Source organism: Emydura macquarii, unplaced genomic scaffold (genome assembly GCF_026122565.2).
Source record: "Emydura macquarii macquarii isolate MOO-44397 ecotype Brisbane River unplaced genomic scaffold, CSIRO-AGI_Emac_v2 contig_306, whole genome shotgun sequence".
Lineage (NCBI taxonomy): Eukaryota > Metazoa > Chordata > Testudines > Chelidae > Emydura > Emydura macquarii.
Genome location: NW_027130443.1, coordinates 14,351,181 through 14,371,839, shown reverse-complemented (window position 1 = coordinate 14,371,839; position 20,659 = coordinate 14,351,181). Strand labels below are relative to the sequence as shown.

General features: G+C 59.5%; 1 protein-coding gene across 1 annotated transcript in view; it reads right to left on the bottom strand.

The window, feature by feature from the left end:
- The window catches only part of PDE4C (phosphodiesterase 4C), a 79,268-nt gene that overhangs the window by 52,818 nt on the left and 5,791 nt on the right, over positions 1 to 20,659 (bottom strand). The window contains exon 3 of the mRNA XM_067560954.1: positions 7,066 to 7,277. Within this exon, the coding sequence (XP_067417055.1) occupies positions 7,066 to 7,277 (212 nt within the window). The remainder of the gene's footprint in view (positions 1 to 7,065; positions 7,278 to 20,659) is intronic.

The window sequence follows — 20,659 nt, the reverse complement described above, 5'->3', positions numbered from 1 at the left end:
CTCCGGGGGCTGTCAGGACAGAACCCCAGGCCCGCCCAGATCCCAGCCCGCGCACAGCTCCGGCCCAGGCAGCCCACCCCCGGCCCCCTGCCCGTGTCCCGTTCTCGTGCGTACCTAGGGCGGGGGCCGAACTTGGGGGCTGGCGGGGGCCACCCGGAGAGGGAAGGCGGCTGACCCCGGCCGGGCAGACTCCGGAACAGAGGCACTTAACCCCTTAGTGCCCGGGCCGGGGCCAAGAGAAGCGGATGCTCGGGGCTCCCCAGCCGGGAGGGGGTCGCTCGCACAGCACAGCGCAGCGCTTGCCCCGGGGGGCCCGAATCCCCGAGGGGCAGCCCCAGGGAGCCCCCTCCAGCCCGGGGCGCGGCTGTGTCTTACCGGCGGTGCTGGGAGCAGGGCCAGGACATCCTGGGCTTCTTGAGGCCGGGCCGGGGCGCGCTGTCCGGGGCTCGGCGCTGCAGGTACTTCTCGGTGTCGGAGTGGAACCGCTGCTGGATGCGGATGTGGGTGCGCGGCTGGCGCCACAGGTGCTTGGGGGGCTTGGCCGTGCCGGCGCCCTCCCGGCTCAGCTCCATGGCGGCCCAGCCCGGGCCAGGCGCTGTCCGCCCGCCGGGTGCTGAAGCGGCGCCGGGGCTGGAGCTCGGAGCGCGGCGGCCGGGGGGTGGGAGGGGGGACGCGGGGCCCCGCCCGGAAACTTTCCCAGCGGCTCGGGAGTGGGCGAGGGGGGAGGCACGTGGCTCTGCCCGCCCCGGCCCCGGCCCCGGCCCCGGCCCCGGCCGCCCGCGCTGCTCTCCCCGCCGCCGGGCGCCCAGGGGCAGCCAAGTTGCTCCAGCGGCGGCGGTGCGCTCCGAGGCGCCGGGCGCCGGGTTATATAGCGGCGGAGCCGCGGCGCAGGTGGGCAGGACGGAGGGGGGGGGGCTGGGCGTGCGCTCCGGCCCCCCCGCGGGGTTGGGCAGCGCTCGCCCCGCCCCGCCCCGCCCGCAGCCGGGCAGGGCTCGCAGCCGAGCGGGTGCCCATGGGCTCCCTCGGGCAGAGGCGGCTCCAGCTGGACTGGAAGCTCCGTGGGGCAGGGCCGGCTCTGGCCAGCGCCCAGCGGCGGGTGAGGGGCGTCTCAGCGGGGTCCTGCCTCCATCCAGCCGCCAGCGCGGGCTGGGCCAGGGCCTGCACGGGGCGTTAGCGGCGCCGGCTGCTGGGTTCCATGGCCCCATGGCCCGGGGGGCCAGCCTGCTACCCGGAAAGGAGGCTGGGTCCTCACCTCTGCTGCCCAGCCGGGCAGGCCCCTGCCATGAAGGGAGAGGGGCACTATAGGGCGCCAACCCCTTCCAGAACCGGGCACCCAGCCTCTAGGGCCCCCCCAACAGCCAGGGCGCTGCCAGGAGCTGCAGGCAACTGTGTGGCGCCCAGCTACATGTGTTCCCTCGGCCTGTCTCCCCTTCTGTAAATGGGGAGCAGCAGGGGGAGGGGGCAAGGCCCAGCATGGAGTGAGGGGGAGCAGAGAGAGCTCTGAGCAGACAGTTCTCGGAAAACATCCACTCACTGTGCAGAAAAGCTACCAGGATGCTGGGAATCATTAGGCAAGGGATAGATAATAAGAGAGAAAATATCATGGTGCCTCTGTATAAATCCAGGGTCACCCACACCTTGAATACGCCGCGTGCAGGTCTGGTCACCCCATCTCAGAAAAGATACACTGGAAGTGGAAACGGTGCAGAAAAGGGCAACTCAAGTGCTGAGGGGGATGGAACAGCTTCCGAATGAGGAGTGGTTAATACGACCGGGACTTTTCAGCTTGGAGAAGAGACGACAAAGGGGGGATATGAGAGAGGTCTGTAAAATCATGCCTGGTGTGGAGACAGTAGATAAGGGAGTGTTATTTACTCCTCCTCATAACACAAGAACTAGGGGTCACCACATGAAATTTAGAGGCAGCAGGTTTAAAACGAACAAAGGAAAGATTTCTTCACCCAACGCACAGGCTGCCTGTGCGACTCTTTGCCGGAGGATGTTGTGAAGGCCAAGACTATAACAGTTCAACAAAGAACTAGATATTTCCACGGAGGACAGGTCCATCAGTGGCTATTAGCCAGGATGGGCAGGGATGCAAAACCATGCCCTGAAGTGTCCCTAGCCTCTGTCTGCCAGAAGCTGGGACTGGGAGCCAGGGCTGCATCACTGGATGATCACCTGCTCTGTGCATTCCCTCTCAAGCACCTGGCATTGGCCACTGTCAGAAGACAGGACCCTGGGAGAGAGGGACCATTGGTCAGAGCCAGTGTGGCCATTCTCATGGGGTGGGGGAAGGGAAGGCGGGATGCAGGGCCCACAGGACCACAGCCACGCCGCAGTTGCTCTCACACTACAGCACCAGAGAGCTGGCCAGGTCAGGGTGCCCTGCGGTCTGTAACTGGCATGGCGAGAGGCCAGGGAGGGGCAGGAGCACATCCTGCTTGGCGCGCTGAGGGCCTACTGCTGTGCGAGGTGCTCTGCTGTGCACCAAGTGCGGGAGCAATAGGGCCATGCCAGGCTGCACGACCACTGCTCCTGCCCAGTAGTCACTGCGCTCCTACTGGTACTTGGCTCAGTCAGGAGTCCCACAGCACCTGTGGAGGGCATCAGACACATGCCCTGCATCAGACACATGCCCTGCAGAGCATCCTGCATTCTTGGCTGTCCCTCTGCCAGCTACCTGGGCCTTGCTGCCCCGCTAGACCGGCGACCATTGCCCCGGCTGCCTCGCCCCCTGCAGGGGTCTCGTGCCCACTGGTGCTCGCAGGCTGACGCTGTGCACGAGGGGACGGGTTAAGGCTTCCGGGCAGGGCAGGCCCATGGCCCGAGACCTAAGCAACAGCCTTGCACTTTGCTTTTCACTGAGCCCAGCACACTGGCCCCAGCTGCAGATGCTAAGGACAAGCCCAGTTTGAGCTGCAGCCTCTCTGCTGCAGACTGCAGAGGCCTCCCTGTCAGCCCTGCGGGAGAAAGGCAAAGCCATCCTGGGGAGTCTTTGTTTTGATTTAAACACTGCCTAAGGTGCTTTCAACAGGAGTCGCATGTGCTGAGCCCCAGGGCTTAGCTGGGTCCCCGGTGCTAGGCACAGGTGAGCTGGGACGGGCAGGCGTGACCATGCAGTCACCCCACGCTGGGCAGGGAAAACGTCCTACCAGGGGTTGACACAGGGCAGCCCGACAGCTCGGGGGCACAGCTCCACTCTGCACTGCAATTCCCCTACACGCTAACAAGCAACAGGATCGGATGGGGCGGGCGTGTCCTTTTCAGGGCTGCATAAATACTCTACGTGCCCGTGCTGTGAATGCAGCTTGCCACTGAAAGAGCCCGGAACTCAAGAGCCCCGCAAAGATCAGCGCTTTACCTTTGACTGCTCCTTAGCTCTCATCTCCCGTCAGTCCCACTAGCACCAGTTCCCTGCGCCCCGCAGCACCCTGCACATAGCAGACTCACTACCTGATGCTTCAGGTAAAAGAGGTTTAGCCACTTACAAGAACATCTGAATTTCCACGAGAGAGAATAAACACGTGTGCACATCGATGGGCGTGAACTCCTCTGCGATGGGAGGTAACGCAGCCATAAGGGATTGGGGTGAGGTGGAGGCATCCCTATTGGACAAGTGACTCCAAAATTAACTCCTCTCCCTGCCCAGCGTCAGCCCCCGTCTCCCGGGCCAACCTGCTGTGGCGACTGCAAGCGAGGCCAGTGCCGCACGTTCCCACCTGACGAGAACGCCGTCAGATGTTGACAGTGAGGAATGGAAAATGATACCGCGGCACATTTCCTGTTTGCTGCCTGAGCAGCCATGACATGCAGCATGTGGGAATTCATTCACAGCATCCAGCACGTCAACAAAAGCCCGTGTGGGGCCGTCACGGGGATCATTCCACTGGGCTTCGCTCATTCATTTCCGCACCCCTTGCCAACAAACCCCCACTCCCAGGGGTGTCCCACAGCCCGTGGCCCCAGCCCTGCAGATGCCAGGCCTGGTAAGATCAGACTTCTGTGAAGTTTGAGTCTGAAGACGAGCAGGTACAAAGCTTCCCCATCAGTGCCATGCTGACTACCTTCGTTAGTGGCGAAGATCCATCCTACTAGTCCCTCGGGGTCCTCATGGGCTCAGCTGGACCTGACTTAGTCATCTTAATTGCCCTGTTTATCTATTCACCATCTTCATCAAGCACACACGAGCAGCCATGGTTTCTTTGGAAGCCTTTTCCCCAGCGCAGCTTGCTAACTTGGCTGGGAAACTATTTTTATAACCAAGGGCAAAACCAAGGAGCGATTTTGAAATGAAATGATTTGCTTTCACTTGAGTGCCTCTGCCTGTGTCTTTGTGTTGACTCTGCTCCCATTGTTCCTTCCAGACCAAAGTGCCAGGGCTGTGCGGTGCTCCTGTTTGGGGCTGACCAGCTGCAGGGCTCAGGGATTTCTCTCCCCGCCCCCAGTGAGACGCTGGCCGAGAACAGGTGCACGTGGGCCAAGGGCATTCTTCGTTAGCTGAGCCAAAGCCCAGTGAGGTCAAGAGAAAGACCCCCACTGACTGCAAAGAGCTTCGGGTTGGGCCCTAGAGGAATTCCTCCACTGCATCAGAACAGCAGCCGCTGCCAGATTCTTGCATGTTCCCCCAAAGCAACTTGTAACTGGCCCTGCAGGAAGCCGCGTGTCAGTCTCATGCATGGGCTGCTGACAATCCAAGTTCAGAGACGCTGGACGCAGCCCAGAGTTCTGAGCTCTGATTAAAACCCAGACGAAGTGGCCACACACAGGTCACTGCCAGCTGGAAAAGGCAGAGGCGTCTGATCCGACAATCGGCACCGGGCTCCTTGACAAAAACCGCACAGGGGCTGTGGTTATTGCTCATTGTCTGTCCTAGGCACGGGAACCAGGAGATAGCAGAGCAGGGCCATACAGAGACAGACAGAGAGGAACGCACAGTGCCAAGAACCCATCGCTCATCAAACTGGATTTTTATGAGACAGCAGCTGCGGTCTGGATCAGGAGGTTACGCACCCGGCCAAGATGGGCTGGATCACGCATGGTGAAGGCCTATGTGGGCCGCAGGGGCACCCGCTCAGTCTCCGACAAAACAGCCACCTGGTCCTCCAGCAGCAGGAGGGGCAAGCTGGGGGCGCAGACACATGGGCATTTGAAGCTTGGGTGGGAGGGGGAATCTCGCTCCCGCTTCCTGGGTGGAAGCCTGGCCTCACCGAAGCTGATGGGAGTTTTGTCACCAACTTCACAGGAGCCAGGATTTCATCCCGTACTCGTCCCCCTGCCCTCCCTGGCCTGCCAAGTGTGACTCGCTCCTTCCCAGCGCAGGGGCAGGGGATGGTGTCAGCCCTTCCTTAAACGGGGAAATGAAGCCAAAAACCACAACAAAACAAGCCTTGACCGAGAGCTGGGGCAGAACCGCCCCAAACACCCTCTTTCCCAGCTGGGTCCCCATCCTGGAAGAGCAGGTCCTCATTAGCAGAACATGACCATGCCCCTGAGCTCTGCTCTGTGAACAGCATCCCTGAGGGACTGGAAGCTGCCCCGGAGATTAGTCACTTCCCCTCAGCCCTGGGAAAACCAGCAACGATCAGAGCACCCTTCCCGCCCGCCCGGTGGGCTCCCCACCACGGCCACACGCAGGGCGGGGAAGGAGCTGCTGGGCTGCTGCCATTTGTTTCTCTCACCACAAAAGTAAATTAAAACCCAAACCCACACACAGAAACGTGCGGGAGGCGGGAGAGGCACCGGGCTCATGCGCAGAGAAGCAGCCAGAGACAATCTGCCACGGTGGAATAATTGCAATCAATCTTCCTGGCAAGGAAATTCAGAATGTGGAGCTGGGGGCGGGGGTGTACCAGTGGGACAGCAGGCGGGAGGGGATGACTGCTCCAAATACGGTACCCTCCCCAATGCCCCCGTGCCTCTGCTCCCCCTCCCGGCCACGTCTGAAAACAAGGAATGAAATAGGTGCCGGACTATTTACATGGGGCTGTCAATGAGAGCTGAATCAAGGCAAGGCAATAGATTTTTGGGAACACGTCTGTGGGGAAGGAATATAAAGTAGGTGAACCCATCACTTGAGCCGGGAGCGCTGCCCGTGATGAATGCCAGGCTGCTAATGAGCGGCAGAAGATGGAGGGGCCACTGGCTCGAGGGCAGAAGCGAGGCTCTGTTGAAGCAACAGGGTCTGCAGGCATTCTGGTGTCACAGGGCCTGGGTGGCAAGCTGTGGCCATCCCCGAGTGCATGGGGAGTGTCAGCTCTGCCCCTGGCAGGCAGTTGGCAGCGAGTGTCTGCGGGAGGCAGTCCCTAGCCTCCTTCGGGGGCTCCTTTCGGAAGCTGAGCCTCAAGACCAAAACTTCTGTTTTAACAGCAGAATTGTAATGTGCTCGAAAATCCACATGCCGACCCTGGTTTTACTTCACTTTACCTAGAAATGCTGCCAAGGAACCTGCATTCATTGACCGGGGGAAGCAGCTGGGGCAGCAGAATCCTATTTCCTGAACCATGGGACTGAACCTGATCCAGGGACCCAGCCCAGCCTGCTGTTCCCCAAAGCTGCCTCTGCAGTAGCTGCCCACGCAAACTGCAGGAAGCACTGAAGACCCTCCACTTCTTCTTCCTCTGCCTCTTCGGCAGAGACCGAGCTCCCACTGCTCCCTGCCCCAGCACCTGACCCGCCCCATCCTCCTCCAGGAACGTGTCATCTTGCGTGTCTGCAGCGCTCCAGGTACACTCACTGTGTTGCCTGAAGCAGTGTCAATAACCACTGCTGGGTGCCGGGGTCAAGACCTACATCTGCTGTCTCCATGGCCCCCCAGAAGGCCCCCCAACCCCAGCATGGAGCAGAGCTGGCAACGGGAGAGTGTGGAGCCCTGGTGGGCCTCTCGCCACGTCCCGGGCTTTCAGCAGGTAGGGCCGGCACCGCCAGGGCCGGGGTCTGCTGCACAGGACACGCAGCCCCGCAATGACCCTCGACCGCCAGTGCAGCGAGCTGCACGGCTCCCCCTCGGCCCAGCCCTGCCGTGAGACCCCGCGGAGCGCATGGCCTGCCGCACGCCCGCCTTACCGTGGCAATCCAGGCTCCTCGCTGCTGCTCGGCTTGCTCTCCTCGATGGTGAACACAACCCTGGTGCCCTCTGGCTCCGAGGACCTGCCGGCCTCGCTGAGCGCCACGTGGCGGCACGCCAAGGGAGGCAGCAGCGGGGTCCCCGAGAAACGCCGCTTGATGGGGCTGACGTGGGGCGCTGCGCTGCCGAGGTCGGGGGAGTCCCTGGAGCGCTGCGGAGAGAAGGAGAGCGTTAGCACCGCAGGGAGCGACGGGCCCAGCCCGATGGCAGAAGCAGCCGGAGTCCCCAACACCTGGCGGGGCTCGATTCCCCTGCTCTGCAGGGCCTCACCCCAAGCGCTGCCAGGGCCCCGCCAGGCCTGGCTCAGAACCAGGCGGGCAGGCTGAGGTTGGGCAGGTGAGTCTCAGACTCTGGGCAGCATATTCAGCCTGCCAGGTGCGTCATGGCAGCGCGTTGCTCCTGGGGCAGGACAGAGGCCTGGTGCCACAAGCACCGTCCCGCCCAGCTGGCCCCATGGTCTCTGCTGGTGGAGGGGACAGGCAGGGGGAGATGGTGCTGCCCCAGGCACTGGAACCAACTACACAACCACTGCAAAGTGCAGTTACACACACACACAGGCGTGGCCCTGGACACTTGTCCAGCTGTTCCCTGGAAGGAGGCAGGCCTGGGACTGCGGCCAGGCAGCGACAGGGACAGTGAGTCAAGGTGCAGCCAGCTCAGGGCAGGGGGGAGCATCGAGCACAGAAAGGGGGGGCAGGGTTTGGGGTACAGCTGCTAAAGCCAATCCTCTGATCTGTACCACCCCATAAGGGTCTCTCCCCCTGCTGTTCTTCCTGGTAGTGCCTGTCTGCGGGCTCACTGCCGGAACCCGCCGTTTGCATTCGGTGCAGACCGGTGATGGGCAAGCCAGTTCTCGGGGTCCATGCGGACAGGCCGACATCACCGGGCTGACAGGAAATCTGCTGGTGCCCAAGCCTCAGACACAGGCCTGCTCCACACTCCAACGTCCGGTCGCCCCAGCTGTGTTGCTCAGGGGTGCGAAAAATCCATGCGCGTGCACACACACAGGCGCACGCACACGTGCAATGCAGTTACACTGAGCTAACCCCGGTGCAGACGGAGCCAGGCCGATGGAAGAATTCTTCCGTCACCCAGCCACCGCCACTCGGGGAGGTGGGTTATCTCGGCCGCGGGGAGAACCCCTCCCGTGTAGGGCGTGTCCACGCTGAGGCGCGAGAGCAGCACAGCTGCCGTGGTACTGTGGTGCCGCAGGAGCGTGTCACATGGAGACAGACCCACGGACGGTAAGAACACGACACACGTAACTCCGCCCCCGGGGCCAGTACAGACTGTCACAAGGACACCACTGAGCTCTCACTGGGGACTCTCTTCAGCAATCCAGCCTGCACACACCAGAACCACGCAATGAACACAAACTCAGAGTGCCTGGACGCAGCCACACGTACACAGGCAGCCCGTGCACGGCCAGCCTGAGCCATCCCCCAGCAGGGAGCACGTCGGGCCACGAGGGGCCCAGCACAGCGGAGCCTGCTCCAGGTTGCGGCTGTCATACACACCCTCGTGTCTACAGCTATTCCTGGAGGGCTGGAAGGCAGAGCTTGTGGCGCTGGGCCCCGGCTAAGGGCCCTTCCTCTGCAGGGGACAATCGCTTGGCTAGTGACTGAGGATCCCCCGCAGCAGGATTCAGGCCAGGCCAGCAGGCTCCGCCTGGATGCAGAAGCTGGAAACATCCTTCCCACGCCCCAGCGTGCAGAGACGAGAAGGGGTCTCTCGGTTCCTCCTGGCCCCAGCACAGGGGCATGCCATGATGGCATGTCCCCTTGGCTCCAAAGGCAGGCTGCTACTGACACCAGGGAGCCCAGCAGCCTTGGGCTAATGCCACCAGCCTAATGCCACGGCGAGGCACGGGCATGCTCAGAGGGGTGCTGCAGCGGCACTGGCGCCAACAGTCCTGGTGGGCAATGACCGCCTGGCAGCTAACCACCCTGCGCACGTGAGCGGGCGCAAACCAGGCCCCCGCACTGGCAGGTGCTCACCGGAGGTTCCGCTCTGGCCTGGCTGCTCGCTTTCACTGGGTGCACAGAGAACGTGCCCATGGCAGAGCTCGGCCGGCACAGCTCAGAGCAGCACCCCGGGTCCAGGCAGGGGGGTAGGAGCCAGCCAGCCCAGGCTGTGCAGGAGCCGGCCTGCTTCCAACCCACCCCCAGACGAGGGGGATCACTGGCGGATAGGGGAGAAGCATCTGGTCGGGTGCAGCTTCTCTTCAGGCTTATTGATGCCGGCTGATTGGTTTGGGCAGCTGCTAATTAATTATCTTTGTTTGAGACTCTCCCATCACTCCAAGTGATTGAAAAGCCCTCGCAGAATTAATTGCCTTTTCCAAGCAGGCAGACAAGGCTTCCTGGATTGATCACAGACTGTCAGCCGTCAAGGTACCGGAGCCCCGTGCGTGCGCTGGCTCTGATGTGAGCCCTGGCGGGGAGCGAGGCTGGGACAGTGAGTGTGGTCAGCTGGTGTCACTCCTGGGGGGGACGCACTCGGCCCCAAATCAATATTGCAGGGCTCTTCAATCTCACGGTCGGGTTCCACGGAGGGAGGGGTGGGGTCATTGCAGGAGCGGGAGGGGCACACCTGGCCCGGCCGCCAGGGCCCAGGCTGCCCCGGGGATGGGGGGTGCACGCTGGGGAGGGAGTGAGCAGCATTTTCCAGCCTGTGCCTTCCTGGGGGTTGTCCCCGGTTTCCTGTGCAGCAGAGGCTGGGAAAGCGCCACAAGGCCAGGCAGCTGCTGCCCCGCAATGAGCTACCGGGACGGGGGAATATTCTCCAAGCTGCCTTTGGAGCTGGAGGGGGAGGGAGCCTTCTCCTGTGAGCACGGGGTGGATTTAATGCTCTCTCCCTCCCAGGTTCAACTCAGCCGGACTCAGGAATCGCACCCAGGTCCCTAGGGCCCGAGCTGAGCCCTTGGGTGCAGGCCACTAGTGCCACCTGCTGGCCACGGCGGTTCCCTGCAAGCTTGGGCGGCCCCTGGGCCTCCACCTCCGCAGGGTGCCCTGGGCTGCTCTCAAGCTCCAAGGCCAGAAGGGACGTGATCCTCTCGCCGTCCCCTGCCTGGCACAGGCCAGAGAACTGCCCCAGCGGGATCCCTAGGGCAGGCCTGCTAGAGAAACCTCCCCCTCCACTGAAAACCTGCCCGTGACGAAGAATCGGGCACGACCCTTGGGCAGTCAGTCCAAGGGTTCATTACTCTCCTCGTTAACAGTTTACATCTTATCTCCAGCCTGAATTGGTCTTGGTTCACAGGGTGGTGCCACTACTGCAGACTTATTCCACACGTCGATACCTACATGCAGATAACCTCTCTGCTCCTCCTCGAGAGTGCCCTACCTAGGCACCCCAGATCGCATTAGCCCTTCGGCCAGCGCATCACGCGGGGAGCCCCTGTTCAGATGTCTATCCGCTACAACCCCCTCATCTTTTTCCCACTCACCGCTTCCCAGGACAGCGTCTCCCATCCTGTAGGTACAGGGTACAGCCTTTGCTCCGAAAGGTGTACATCTGCATTGAGCCGTATTAATGTGTACGTATAACTTGCGCCTAATTTACCCAGCAATCCAGATCGCTCTATATCAGTCGCCTGTCCCCTTCATTATTCACCGATCCCCAATTTCTGGGTCATCTGCTAAATTTATCAGTGATTATGTTATGTTTTCTTCCAGGCCATTAATAAAAGTGTCAAATAGCATAGGGCCAAGAACCAGTCCTTGTGGGACCCCACACCTGATTGACACTGATTGCCCAATTACAATTGCATTTTGAGACCTATCAGTTAGCCAGTTTTTAATCCATCTAATGTGTGCCATGTTCATTTCATATCATTCTACTTCTTTAAAATCAAAATGTCATGCGATACTTAGTCAAATGCCTTACAGAAGTCTGAGTATATTACATCAACCTAACTTGTAATCTCATCAAAAAAAGATAGCACGTTAGTTTGACAGGATCCATTTTCCATAAACCCATGTTGATTTGCATTAATTATATTACCCTCCTTTAATTCTTTATTAGCCACTCCATTATCTTGTTCAGGATCGATGTCAGGCCTGCTAGTCTGTAATTACATGGGTCATCCTCTTCATCTTTAAAAATACTGGCACAACAATAGCTTTCTTTCAGTCTCCTGGAACTTCCTCAGTGTACCAAAACTTATGAATGTTATTAATTGTCCAGAGAACTCCTCAGGCAGCTCTTTTAAAACTCTTGGATTGAGGTTACCTGAACCTGTTGATTTTAAGACGTCTAGTAGCTGCTGTTTAACATCCTCCTGAAATGCTAGGGGAATGGAATGAGTGTTATCATATGATATGACTACAGCTGTTTTTTTCCCAAATACTTATTGAACACTTCTGGCCCTTTCTACATTATTATTGATAATTCTACCATTTCCATTTAGTAATAGACCAATACTATTGTCAGGATTATTTTTGTTCCTAATAGACTTAATTCCTTCTTATTGTCCTTAACTCTGCTGGCCATATACGTCACCTTATGTCCCTTTGTTTCCCTTATCAATTTTCTACACTTTCTAGCTTTTGATTTATATTCATAACTATCAATTTCCATTTTCTTCTATTTGTTTATATTTACATTTTTTATAGCTGACTTCATTTCCCTTCTAAACTAGGTCAGTTTTTTAGCCATTACGTTTTCTTTCTCAATTTTGGCTTTTGGGGGCATCTAGTAAAGTGTTCTAAGTCCCAATTATCATTCACATTTTTTCTGGTTGAATTCTTCCTCCCAGCTGAGCTGGCTCATAATTGCTTTCAGATTTGTGAAATTGGCCCTTTTAAATCACCAAGTATGAATATCATTGGTCTGGCTTTTATTCTGTTTGCATATCACGATCACGTATACCTATGTTACCATTAATGCTGCGTTCTGTGACCAGTTCCCCTTCGTCTGTGAAGACGAGGGCTCATTTGAATGCAGTCTCTGCCATTCTGACAGGTGGGTGAAGAGTCCCCAGGCTGGGGGCAGTCAGGGCTGCTGGGAGCTCCCCAGGACTTGGGAGAAATGCCAGAGCAAAGCCCTCCTGTCCTGCTGGGCTCCCACCACTCACACACAGCACCGAGAGGGGAGGGTATCCGAAGTTTCGCTGACCTTGTGCATCGGTCCCAGCTGTGACGGTTGCTGGGAGCGAGCACTAGCCTTGCACACATTTTGAGTTGCAAAGAACCCTTGTCAGAGGACGACATTAGTTAGCTGGTATTTACAATGCTCGCTGCTGTTACACTGTGCTGGTGCCAATAAATCACTTTGTTTAATAAACCTGAGGCCAGCCTGCAGCCAACTGCGTCTACTGCCACATTAATGGATGTCCGGGAGACCATCCCTTTAACTACAAAAATAAGAGCAAACCGAGCGGCTGTTTGAGACGTTGGCAGCCTGGCACAGATTGATGCAGCAAAGCAGAAAGCACACACCATGGCTGGAGCCTGCTTCCCGTGGGGCTGGGAGCAGGTGTGAGGCAGAGCCATGCTGATGGCTGGAAGGGAGCAGCTTTCTAGAGCACAAAGTTCAGAGGCCATTTCTCTGCCCTTGAGCCTGGGAACCAAGGTCACTGCAGCCCTGAGCAACTGCCAGCTGAGAACGGGGGGAGCCTTTTCCACAGCCCTTGCCCAGAACGAGGGGCGGAACACATGCAAACCTATGTTCATTCAGACTGCAGCTCGCAGCGCTGCCCTGGCCTCCTCGAGCTCTTCCACTGCCAGGATCCCAACCAGGGCAGGCAGGGCCAATGGTCAGAACAGGGGCAAACCTGAGGCTGCGGGTAGCGAGGAGTTCACAGCCAGGTCCCGGCCAGAGTCAGTACCAAGGTCAGAGGCAGAGTCAGGCTTCAGGGGCTGAGGCAGCAGGTGAGGGACAAATCAAGCCAGGAATCCGAAAACAGGGTCAGCCTCAGCAGGTACAGAAGATCCAGACAATTACCTAGCGCAGGGGCTCCCCCGTTCAGGAGGCTGCTTTGTCTTGTGTCCCCAAGATTCTCCTCACTTAAAAACGACTTGCTTATAAAAGCAGACATAAAACACAGCCGTGGCACAGCACACCACTCCTGAAAACCTGCCGCCCTTCCCAGGTTTACCACATCATTGTACAATACATCAGCTGGAATATGAACATCGTGCGTACAGGACCTCGAGCAGCACGCACACGTCACTGTCTGTGGAATTGTTTGCACGGACTTCGCTGGTGCTTTTTACGGGGCCTGTTGTAAAACTAAGCAGCCATCTACATGAGTTGATGGGCCCCTGGCTGAGAACCACTGACCGAGAGTGGAACGCCCCTTGAGTTTTACAGGGCAGGGAGCCGTGGGGCTGCCCTCTGTCAAACCCTGGAGGTGGAACATCCGGGTCTGTGGCCACAGCAGGTCCTGGGAAGTGGAGTGCAAGCTGCTTGCAGCAGCTGCTGGGGGGCAGCCTAGAGCTGCCTGGTCATGCTACAGGTCTGGGCTTTAAATCCGTGGGGCCTTGTGCCCCCACTGGGAGTTGGTGACAAGTCCATGCTGCACACAGGTAGCTCCGCCTGCCCTGATCCTTGCCGTGAGGAGCCCTAAGTCAAGGGCAGTGCCTGACAGGAGGCTCTGGGCCGGCAGCTTGCAAAGGCTGCACCAAACCAGCAGCTCTGGGCAGGGGGGGATTCCCCCTTTGCTTACAGTGCTGCTGGCACAGACCGCCCTGCAGGGCGTGGAAGATTCCCCTGGCACACCACGCTCCGTGCGCTGCGTGAGCAGGGGGAGCTGCTTGTGCTGCTTCTTGGAAGACTCTCACCCAGGCCTGGTGCCATCCCTGTGGGGCAGCCTGGTTAGTTTGTGGGCCTGATTTTCCCCAGCCCCACACCTCGGGTCAGCATTTACCCCAGTGCAGCGTGAGCACAATGTGCACCTGTCCTGCTCCGATGGCAGACCCAGCAAAATGTGCACTAGGAATCCCAGTCCCTTGAGCAGCAGCGTGGCCCTGGCCCTGTGCCCCTGAGGACAGCCCGCCTCCCCCCGTGGCTCTCCGCTGACGGCTCAGGGCCTTCTTTGCACCCCGTCCTTACTGGTGCTGGTCTGCTCGGAGCAGACACTGCCCAGGGCACGGCTGCCAGGAAATAGCCCAGTTAGCATTTAATTTGCCGGCGGAGTGGGTGCAGCTGGCCGGGTAATCGTGGCTCTGTTTGGGCCCCCGGCTGCTGGAAATGCCACAGGCCGCTGCGTCGCCCAGCAGATACGACTGCATTTTTTACAGGGAATTGGAGCATCTCCCCTCCCTGTCCTGCCGGAGCCTGGTTGTGCCACGTGCAGCGTGGAGCCGATCCCTGCGCTGACATCTGGGCATGTTCCACGTGGCCCTCCCAGCCCTGACCCCAGCAGGGGCAGCGCATGCTAATCTGTACACAGAGGAACCGAGCACCAGCCTGGGGCCACCGGCTCACGCTACTCACAGCCCAGCAGGGTCAGCACAGCCCTGGCTACACCCAGCGACTGTGGGCGAGTCTTTCAGGCGAGGCCACGAAGCCAGGGTCCAAATTCCCTCCCTGCTGCCGTCCCTAATGCGTAGGGGAGTCACACCCTGTACGCCAGGCTGATCTTTGGCCCGGGGCCGGGAGGCAGGGATCAAGGATCTGCACAGAAGCTGTGCCCGGAGCCTCCCTCCACCCCAGCCCAGCCCAGCCCAGCGGTTCCTGCACTTGAGTGGGGAGCGATTCGGGTACCGATCGAGGGCCTAATCCTGCACGGTGCAGACCGTCCTCGGCTGCCATGGACCCCGCACCAGGCCCCTCCTCCCCGCCTGGCCCAGCTCCTGCTCCCCCTGCCCAGGGACCCCCTCCTCCTGCCTGGCTGTAACGAGCGGGCCGGCGGCCAGGCAAGCGACCTTCCCTCGCCCGTCACGTTAGCTGGTCTGGGCAAAGGCGGGAAGCCTTTATTCTGAGCGGCTGCAAGTCGCGGGATGCCTGAAACCTGGTCTGACAAGCAGAGACAAACCATTCCCGGCGGCTGGCCTCACCGGGGCGTAATACGGTTAGTGGGTTCATGAAGCATTTCAATCTAATTAGGAGAAATAAAGCCATTAATTAGCCCGAGAGCGGCCGTGCTGACATAGCTGGATCCCCTTGAGCGCGGTGGGGGAGGGAAGAACGGCTCAGGAACGGCTACCGAAGGAAACCTTTTACTTCCAGCCACCCAGGGCTGCCCCCTGCCTGGGGGCCCTGCTCAGCCCCCTCCTCTCCCACACAAAGGGGGCAAACACAGAGGCTGGAGGGGAGGTGGGGCTACGGGCGGGGGGCGTCTGATGACATTTGATGGAAAGACAAAGCAGGCCCCAGTTCCCACAGCATTCCCTGACCCGGCGTCCCTGGGCTGCAGCACCGGAGAGGTTTCCCAGTAGGCTTTCCAAGCCCTGAAAATACCCCATGGAGAACAATCCCACAGCAGCCATGGGGCCCAGCCTAACGCCCGCGGTGCTCAGTCACTGACGCTGTCCCACTGCTTATAAAGCAGCAGCGACTGCGACCCAGAGCCGGCTCCCAGGCCCTCCCTCCAGGGGACAGGAGCATCATTGCAGCTCCTTGCTCCACGGGCCCCCACTGGGACACCAGGTCCCAGGCCCAGGCTCCTGCTGACCGAGCAGCACTGCTCCCGGCACACTCCTCAGGCCGTGACCGGGAGCCCAGAAAGCGAAGCAGGCCAGGAAAACCAGAGCTGGGGGGGGTCTGCTCGGGGAGGCCTGGGATAGAGCGACAATAGGAATTCTTAGCACTCCAATCCAGTCTGTCAGCCCAGCCCCTTAGAGGAGTCACCCCACGTCCCAGCAAGGGAAACAGCCATGGGGGCAGGGCCTCAGAGCTGGAAAGGGTCACAGGAATTCCACCGTGCTCACCCCCCAGCTCAGCAATTAACCATGCCCTCCCCAGCCCCACATCAGCTGCATCCCCAAAGCCCACAGCCAGTGCAGCAATGCTGTAAGACCCCAGGATCGTCCCGCTGAGCCCTACAGCGTCTGTTGAGTCAGCATGTAAACAGTGACACGTGTGGCTGAGGTCTGCAGCTGGGGTTTGGACACCCACACCTAGCAAGCCACTGCTGTCAGGGGCACATCTCCACCGGGCTCTGGGGTCCCACAGCGCGGGGCCAGCATCCCTGCCGCCCCGCCTCATCAGCACAGGGTGGGGCACAGGCAGGCAGTGACAGGGAAGCCGATGAGCAATGGGGAATCTGCCAAAATGTTGTGTGCTAGTGGGGGACGGAGACGCTGCCTTGACGGTGGCTTTGTCCCCCTCCAGCAGCCGGTGTGCGGCGAGGGAGCTGAGAGCCCACGGGAGGCAGCCTGCAATTACAGCTCGCTCTCTAGCTGTCTGTCAGGCCTTGGGAAAGCACAGCAATGAAATATTTTGCCAACGATCCGAAAGGCATTTCACGCAGGAGCTGTAAAGCGATTTTGTGCCTTCGCTTAAAACCTGCTTCCTCCCTTGACTACAAGCAAGTTTTTAAAATACTCCTGCATTTCCTTTCAGTCCAACGCGCGCCCTGGCTCCAGACAGACACCAGCCACTGGGCCCCAGTGTTCCCACAGGGGACGGGTCCATTCGCCTGCAGAGCTGGGGCCATTTACAGCCAGGTAGGATGAGACGGGCTCCAAACCCACCATTCCTGCTCCTCCCCCATGGCATGAGTGCTCAGCGTGGCTGGCTAACGCTCCCAGCATCCTGCTTCCCGGATCCTGGGGCTAAGCCCCCCGGCGGGCCGCACCGGGCCGGGCCGGGCCGGGCCGGGCCGAGCAGAGCGCTCACAAAGGGAAAGGCAGGACTGGCTGAGTTTTGCAGGACCTCGAATGGAGCCCACCAGGAGCCCGGCTGCTCCCGCACCCCACACCTCACAGCCACGAGCCTCACGCGTGCCCGGCCAGGCAGCGAGATCCCCGCTTGCCGTGCGCACGCCCTGCCCTGCCCTGCCCTGCCCTAGCACAGGGCCGCTGGAGCTGGGCTGCTCAGACGAGTTCAGGCCTCAACAGCAAATGGACTGAAGAGCCTACACAAAACTCCTCGGGTGCCAGCAGTGCCGGGGCTGCTGGGAGCTCCCCCATGCCTTGGGCAGGGGACCCGGGCGGGGGGAGCAGGAGGGGGCTCATTGGGGAGACTGGCTTGAGCAGATCCCCACCCCCACACAGCTCACACCACCCAAGGGTCACTCCTGGCATCCACCTTGTCTCCTGAGACGTGCCCAGCACCTCAGACAAGGGCCAGGACCATCCTGGAGCTGACGGAGGTTTTGGCAGGGCAGGGGCTGAGTGCGGAGAGCAGCACAGCCCCCACGGCCCCGCACTGCAGGGCCGGGGGCGGGGGGCACCACGTGGGCGGCAGGACCTGGCGGGCGAGCGAGCGCTGTCCTGATGAGGCCCCCGTCTCAGAAGTCACAGCTCCTGGCCCCCTGGGAGCGGCCGCAGCTGCTTGGGGCTAATGACACCCCAGCGAGCTGTATTCATGGCCCGGCCCTGAACATCTGAATTACCTGCTGTCCCAGGGGGGCCGCCCAGCACCTGCCGCCGATCGATGGCCTCGGCGCTGCATTAGAACAGGGGGAGGAAACTCCCTTCCCATCACTTAGCTGCTAGGCAGGGCCTCATCAGTGACAGCCAACCAGCTCCTGGCCTCTGCTGCCGCGGCTGGCACCCAGGTTTGCACCTCGCCGCAGGAGCAGGGATGGAGGCAGGCACAGCAGCTGGTGCCTGCCATCGGGCTCCGTGCGGGCAGCTGAGGCCAGGCTGCGGGGGCAGGCACGGGAGCCGGTGACTGTCTCACCTCAGTCGGCCCGGCCCCTTGGCACAAGAGCAACTTCTCCCACTGTGCAGGAAAGACAGGAAGTCTGGAGAGAGACCACCCTGGCTTACCCAGGAGAGCGAAACGCAAAAAAGAGCCCTACAGAAAACGGAAACGAGTGTGAATTGCAGAGGATCAATAGAAAGGAACAACACAAGGATTTGTACTAAGTAGGGACAAAGTGAGACAGGCCAAGGCCTTTGTCAACAAGGCGAAACTAGCTCGAGGCGTAAAGGGGGGGTCAAGAAAACCTTCTACAGAGACACTAGGAGGAAGAGGCAGACCAAGGCCAGGCCAGGCCAGGCCAGTTACTACAACAACCGAGAATGTGGAAATGGCAGAAGCATGACGTGCCTTTTTTGTTTCAGTTTTCCCTGAAAAGGTTAGCAGCAATCGGACGTCTAGCAGTGAATGCCAGCGAAAAGGAGGTAGGATCAGAGGCTACAATAGGGAAAGAACAAGTTTAAAATGATTTAGACAAGTTAGACATCACCAGGGCCTGATGAAATGCATCCCAGAATACTCAAGGAGCTGACTGAGATCTGAGTCATTCGCCATGATCTTCGAAAAGTCATGGAAGAGGGGAGAGATTCCCCAGGGCTGGAAAAAGGCAAATATCGTGCCAGTCTATACAGAGGGGAATAAGGACAACCTGGGGAATTACAGACCAGTTCACTTAATATAAATACCAGGAAGATAATGGCGCATATAATGAAGCAATCAATTTGCGAAGACCTAGCAGATAACAAGGTGTAAGTAACAGTCAGCATGGATTTGTCAAGAACAGATCATGTCAAACCAACCTGAGAGCTCCCTTTGCCAGGGGAACAAGTCTTGCAGGTGGCGGGAGGCGGGAGACGTGGCAGGCATGTCTTGACTTTAGTAAGGTTTCTGACACTCTCACATGACCTCAAACAAACCAGGCAAATACAACCTAGCAGGAGCTACTAGAAGGCGAGCACGTAACTGGATGGAAAACCGTCCCCCGCGAGTCGTTATCAGCGGTTCACAGTCAAGCTGGAAGGGCACATTGAGTGGGTCCCGCAGGGATCAGCTCCGGGTCTGGTTGTGTTCAATAACTCCATCAGTGATGTGGAGAGTGGCACAGAGAGCACACGTGTAACGTGTGCAGACGATACCCAGCTGGGAAGGGCTGCAAGCGCTTTGGAGGCCAGGATTGAAATTCAAAGTGATCTGGACAAACCGGGGCAATGGGCTGCAGTAAATAGGACGAGAACAGTCACTAAGAACAGGTGCAAAGTGCTGCACTTCGAAGGGACAATGATTTGCACACACACAAGGGGAAATGGCTGCTGAGGCCGGAGAGCTGCGGAAATGGATCTGGGTCACAGTGGATCACAAGGTAAATATGAGTCAACAGCGTCACTGCTGCAAACAAAGCAACCCTCGGTCTGGGCTGTGTCAGCAGGAGTGTTGTGATTCTTCCGCTCGACTTCGCGTGATACGGCCTCAGCTGGGGGATTGTGTCCAGTTCTGGGCGCCGCTTTTCAGGAAAGATGTGGACAAAGGAGAAAGTCCAGAGAAGAGCAGCAGAAACGATTCACGGTCTGTGGTGAGCAGCGACGGAGCCTGCTGTAGGCACGGGGAGGAATAAATGGAGGCAGCGCCGTGGCACCTGAGGAAAGAGCTTCCAATTCCACACATACTTCAGAGCAACCCGTGAGCGCCCCTGTGCGAGGCCAGGACAGCGCAGGCAGGACACAGCACGGCTGGAACCCAGCCCTGGAGTAAGGCAGGGCCAGAGTGAGAGGAGCAAAGCAACCAACTCGAGCGTGCAGGCCCTGGGCAAAGCGGGGAGCACATTGCTGCTCTGGGGCGGGGCGGGCAGCCCTCCTTCATGAAGCTGCATTTGCAGGGGGAGGGTGTCTCGCTCCATTTAGGAGGTTTATCCTGCCACCTTCCGTAGAAAATCGATGGCCGTAGTACAGACTCTAGTGCACTCTCTGCAGGCTCTGGCATGTCTCCCGTTCCAGAGTAAAATCTCTGCTGGGCAGCAGGGGCCGGGGCGGGAAGAGAGTCTGGTTTGAAGTTTTTTAGATCTTATTAATTTCCTTTTTTAAAATAAAACATTTGGGGCATTTCAAGCAGCATCCCCGGGTGGGCGGCACAGGCTGGTATCGTGTCCCGCTGTGGAGATCAGGGGGGTGGGGCACAGGCAGTGCCTGGCACTGGGGGCACTTGCTGGGGAGATTGCCCTGACCCCCAGCCCTGGCACACAGGCGGGGCCAGCTGCAGATGCTCTGTGGCACCATGCAAACGGAGCCAGCGGGGCAGAGAGACGCTACAGCAAACTGGGCACCCCGGGGAGCAGGAGCAGGCCCCTTGTGCCTGCTGCCGTCAATGGTTTCCATTGGGACACCCGGCCCGGGGCTGAGGTCACAGACACACTCCTCGGGCTGCAGCAGTGTGTGCCGGGTGACCTGTCACTGAGCCTGGCCCGGCTGGCAGGTCTCTCCCTGCCCCATCGGTGGGGTGGGACTGGCTCTGCTCAGGTGTGCAAGCGACCTATAAGCTGCGGGGACAAGGGCTGCGGCCAGGCAAGCTTCTCCCCGTCCACCGTCCGGGGGCGGCTTCCGAGCAGCCCCGGAATCAACGAGCACGCGGCCAGCACCGCGCGGCCAGACACGCCGCCGGGGCTGATCTGCTGGCCCTCCTCCGGGGGCCACTCCCCAGGCCTGCTGCAGAGCAGGGCCCCGCTTG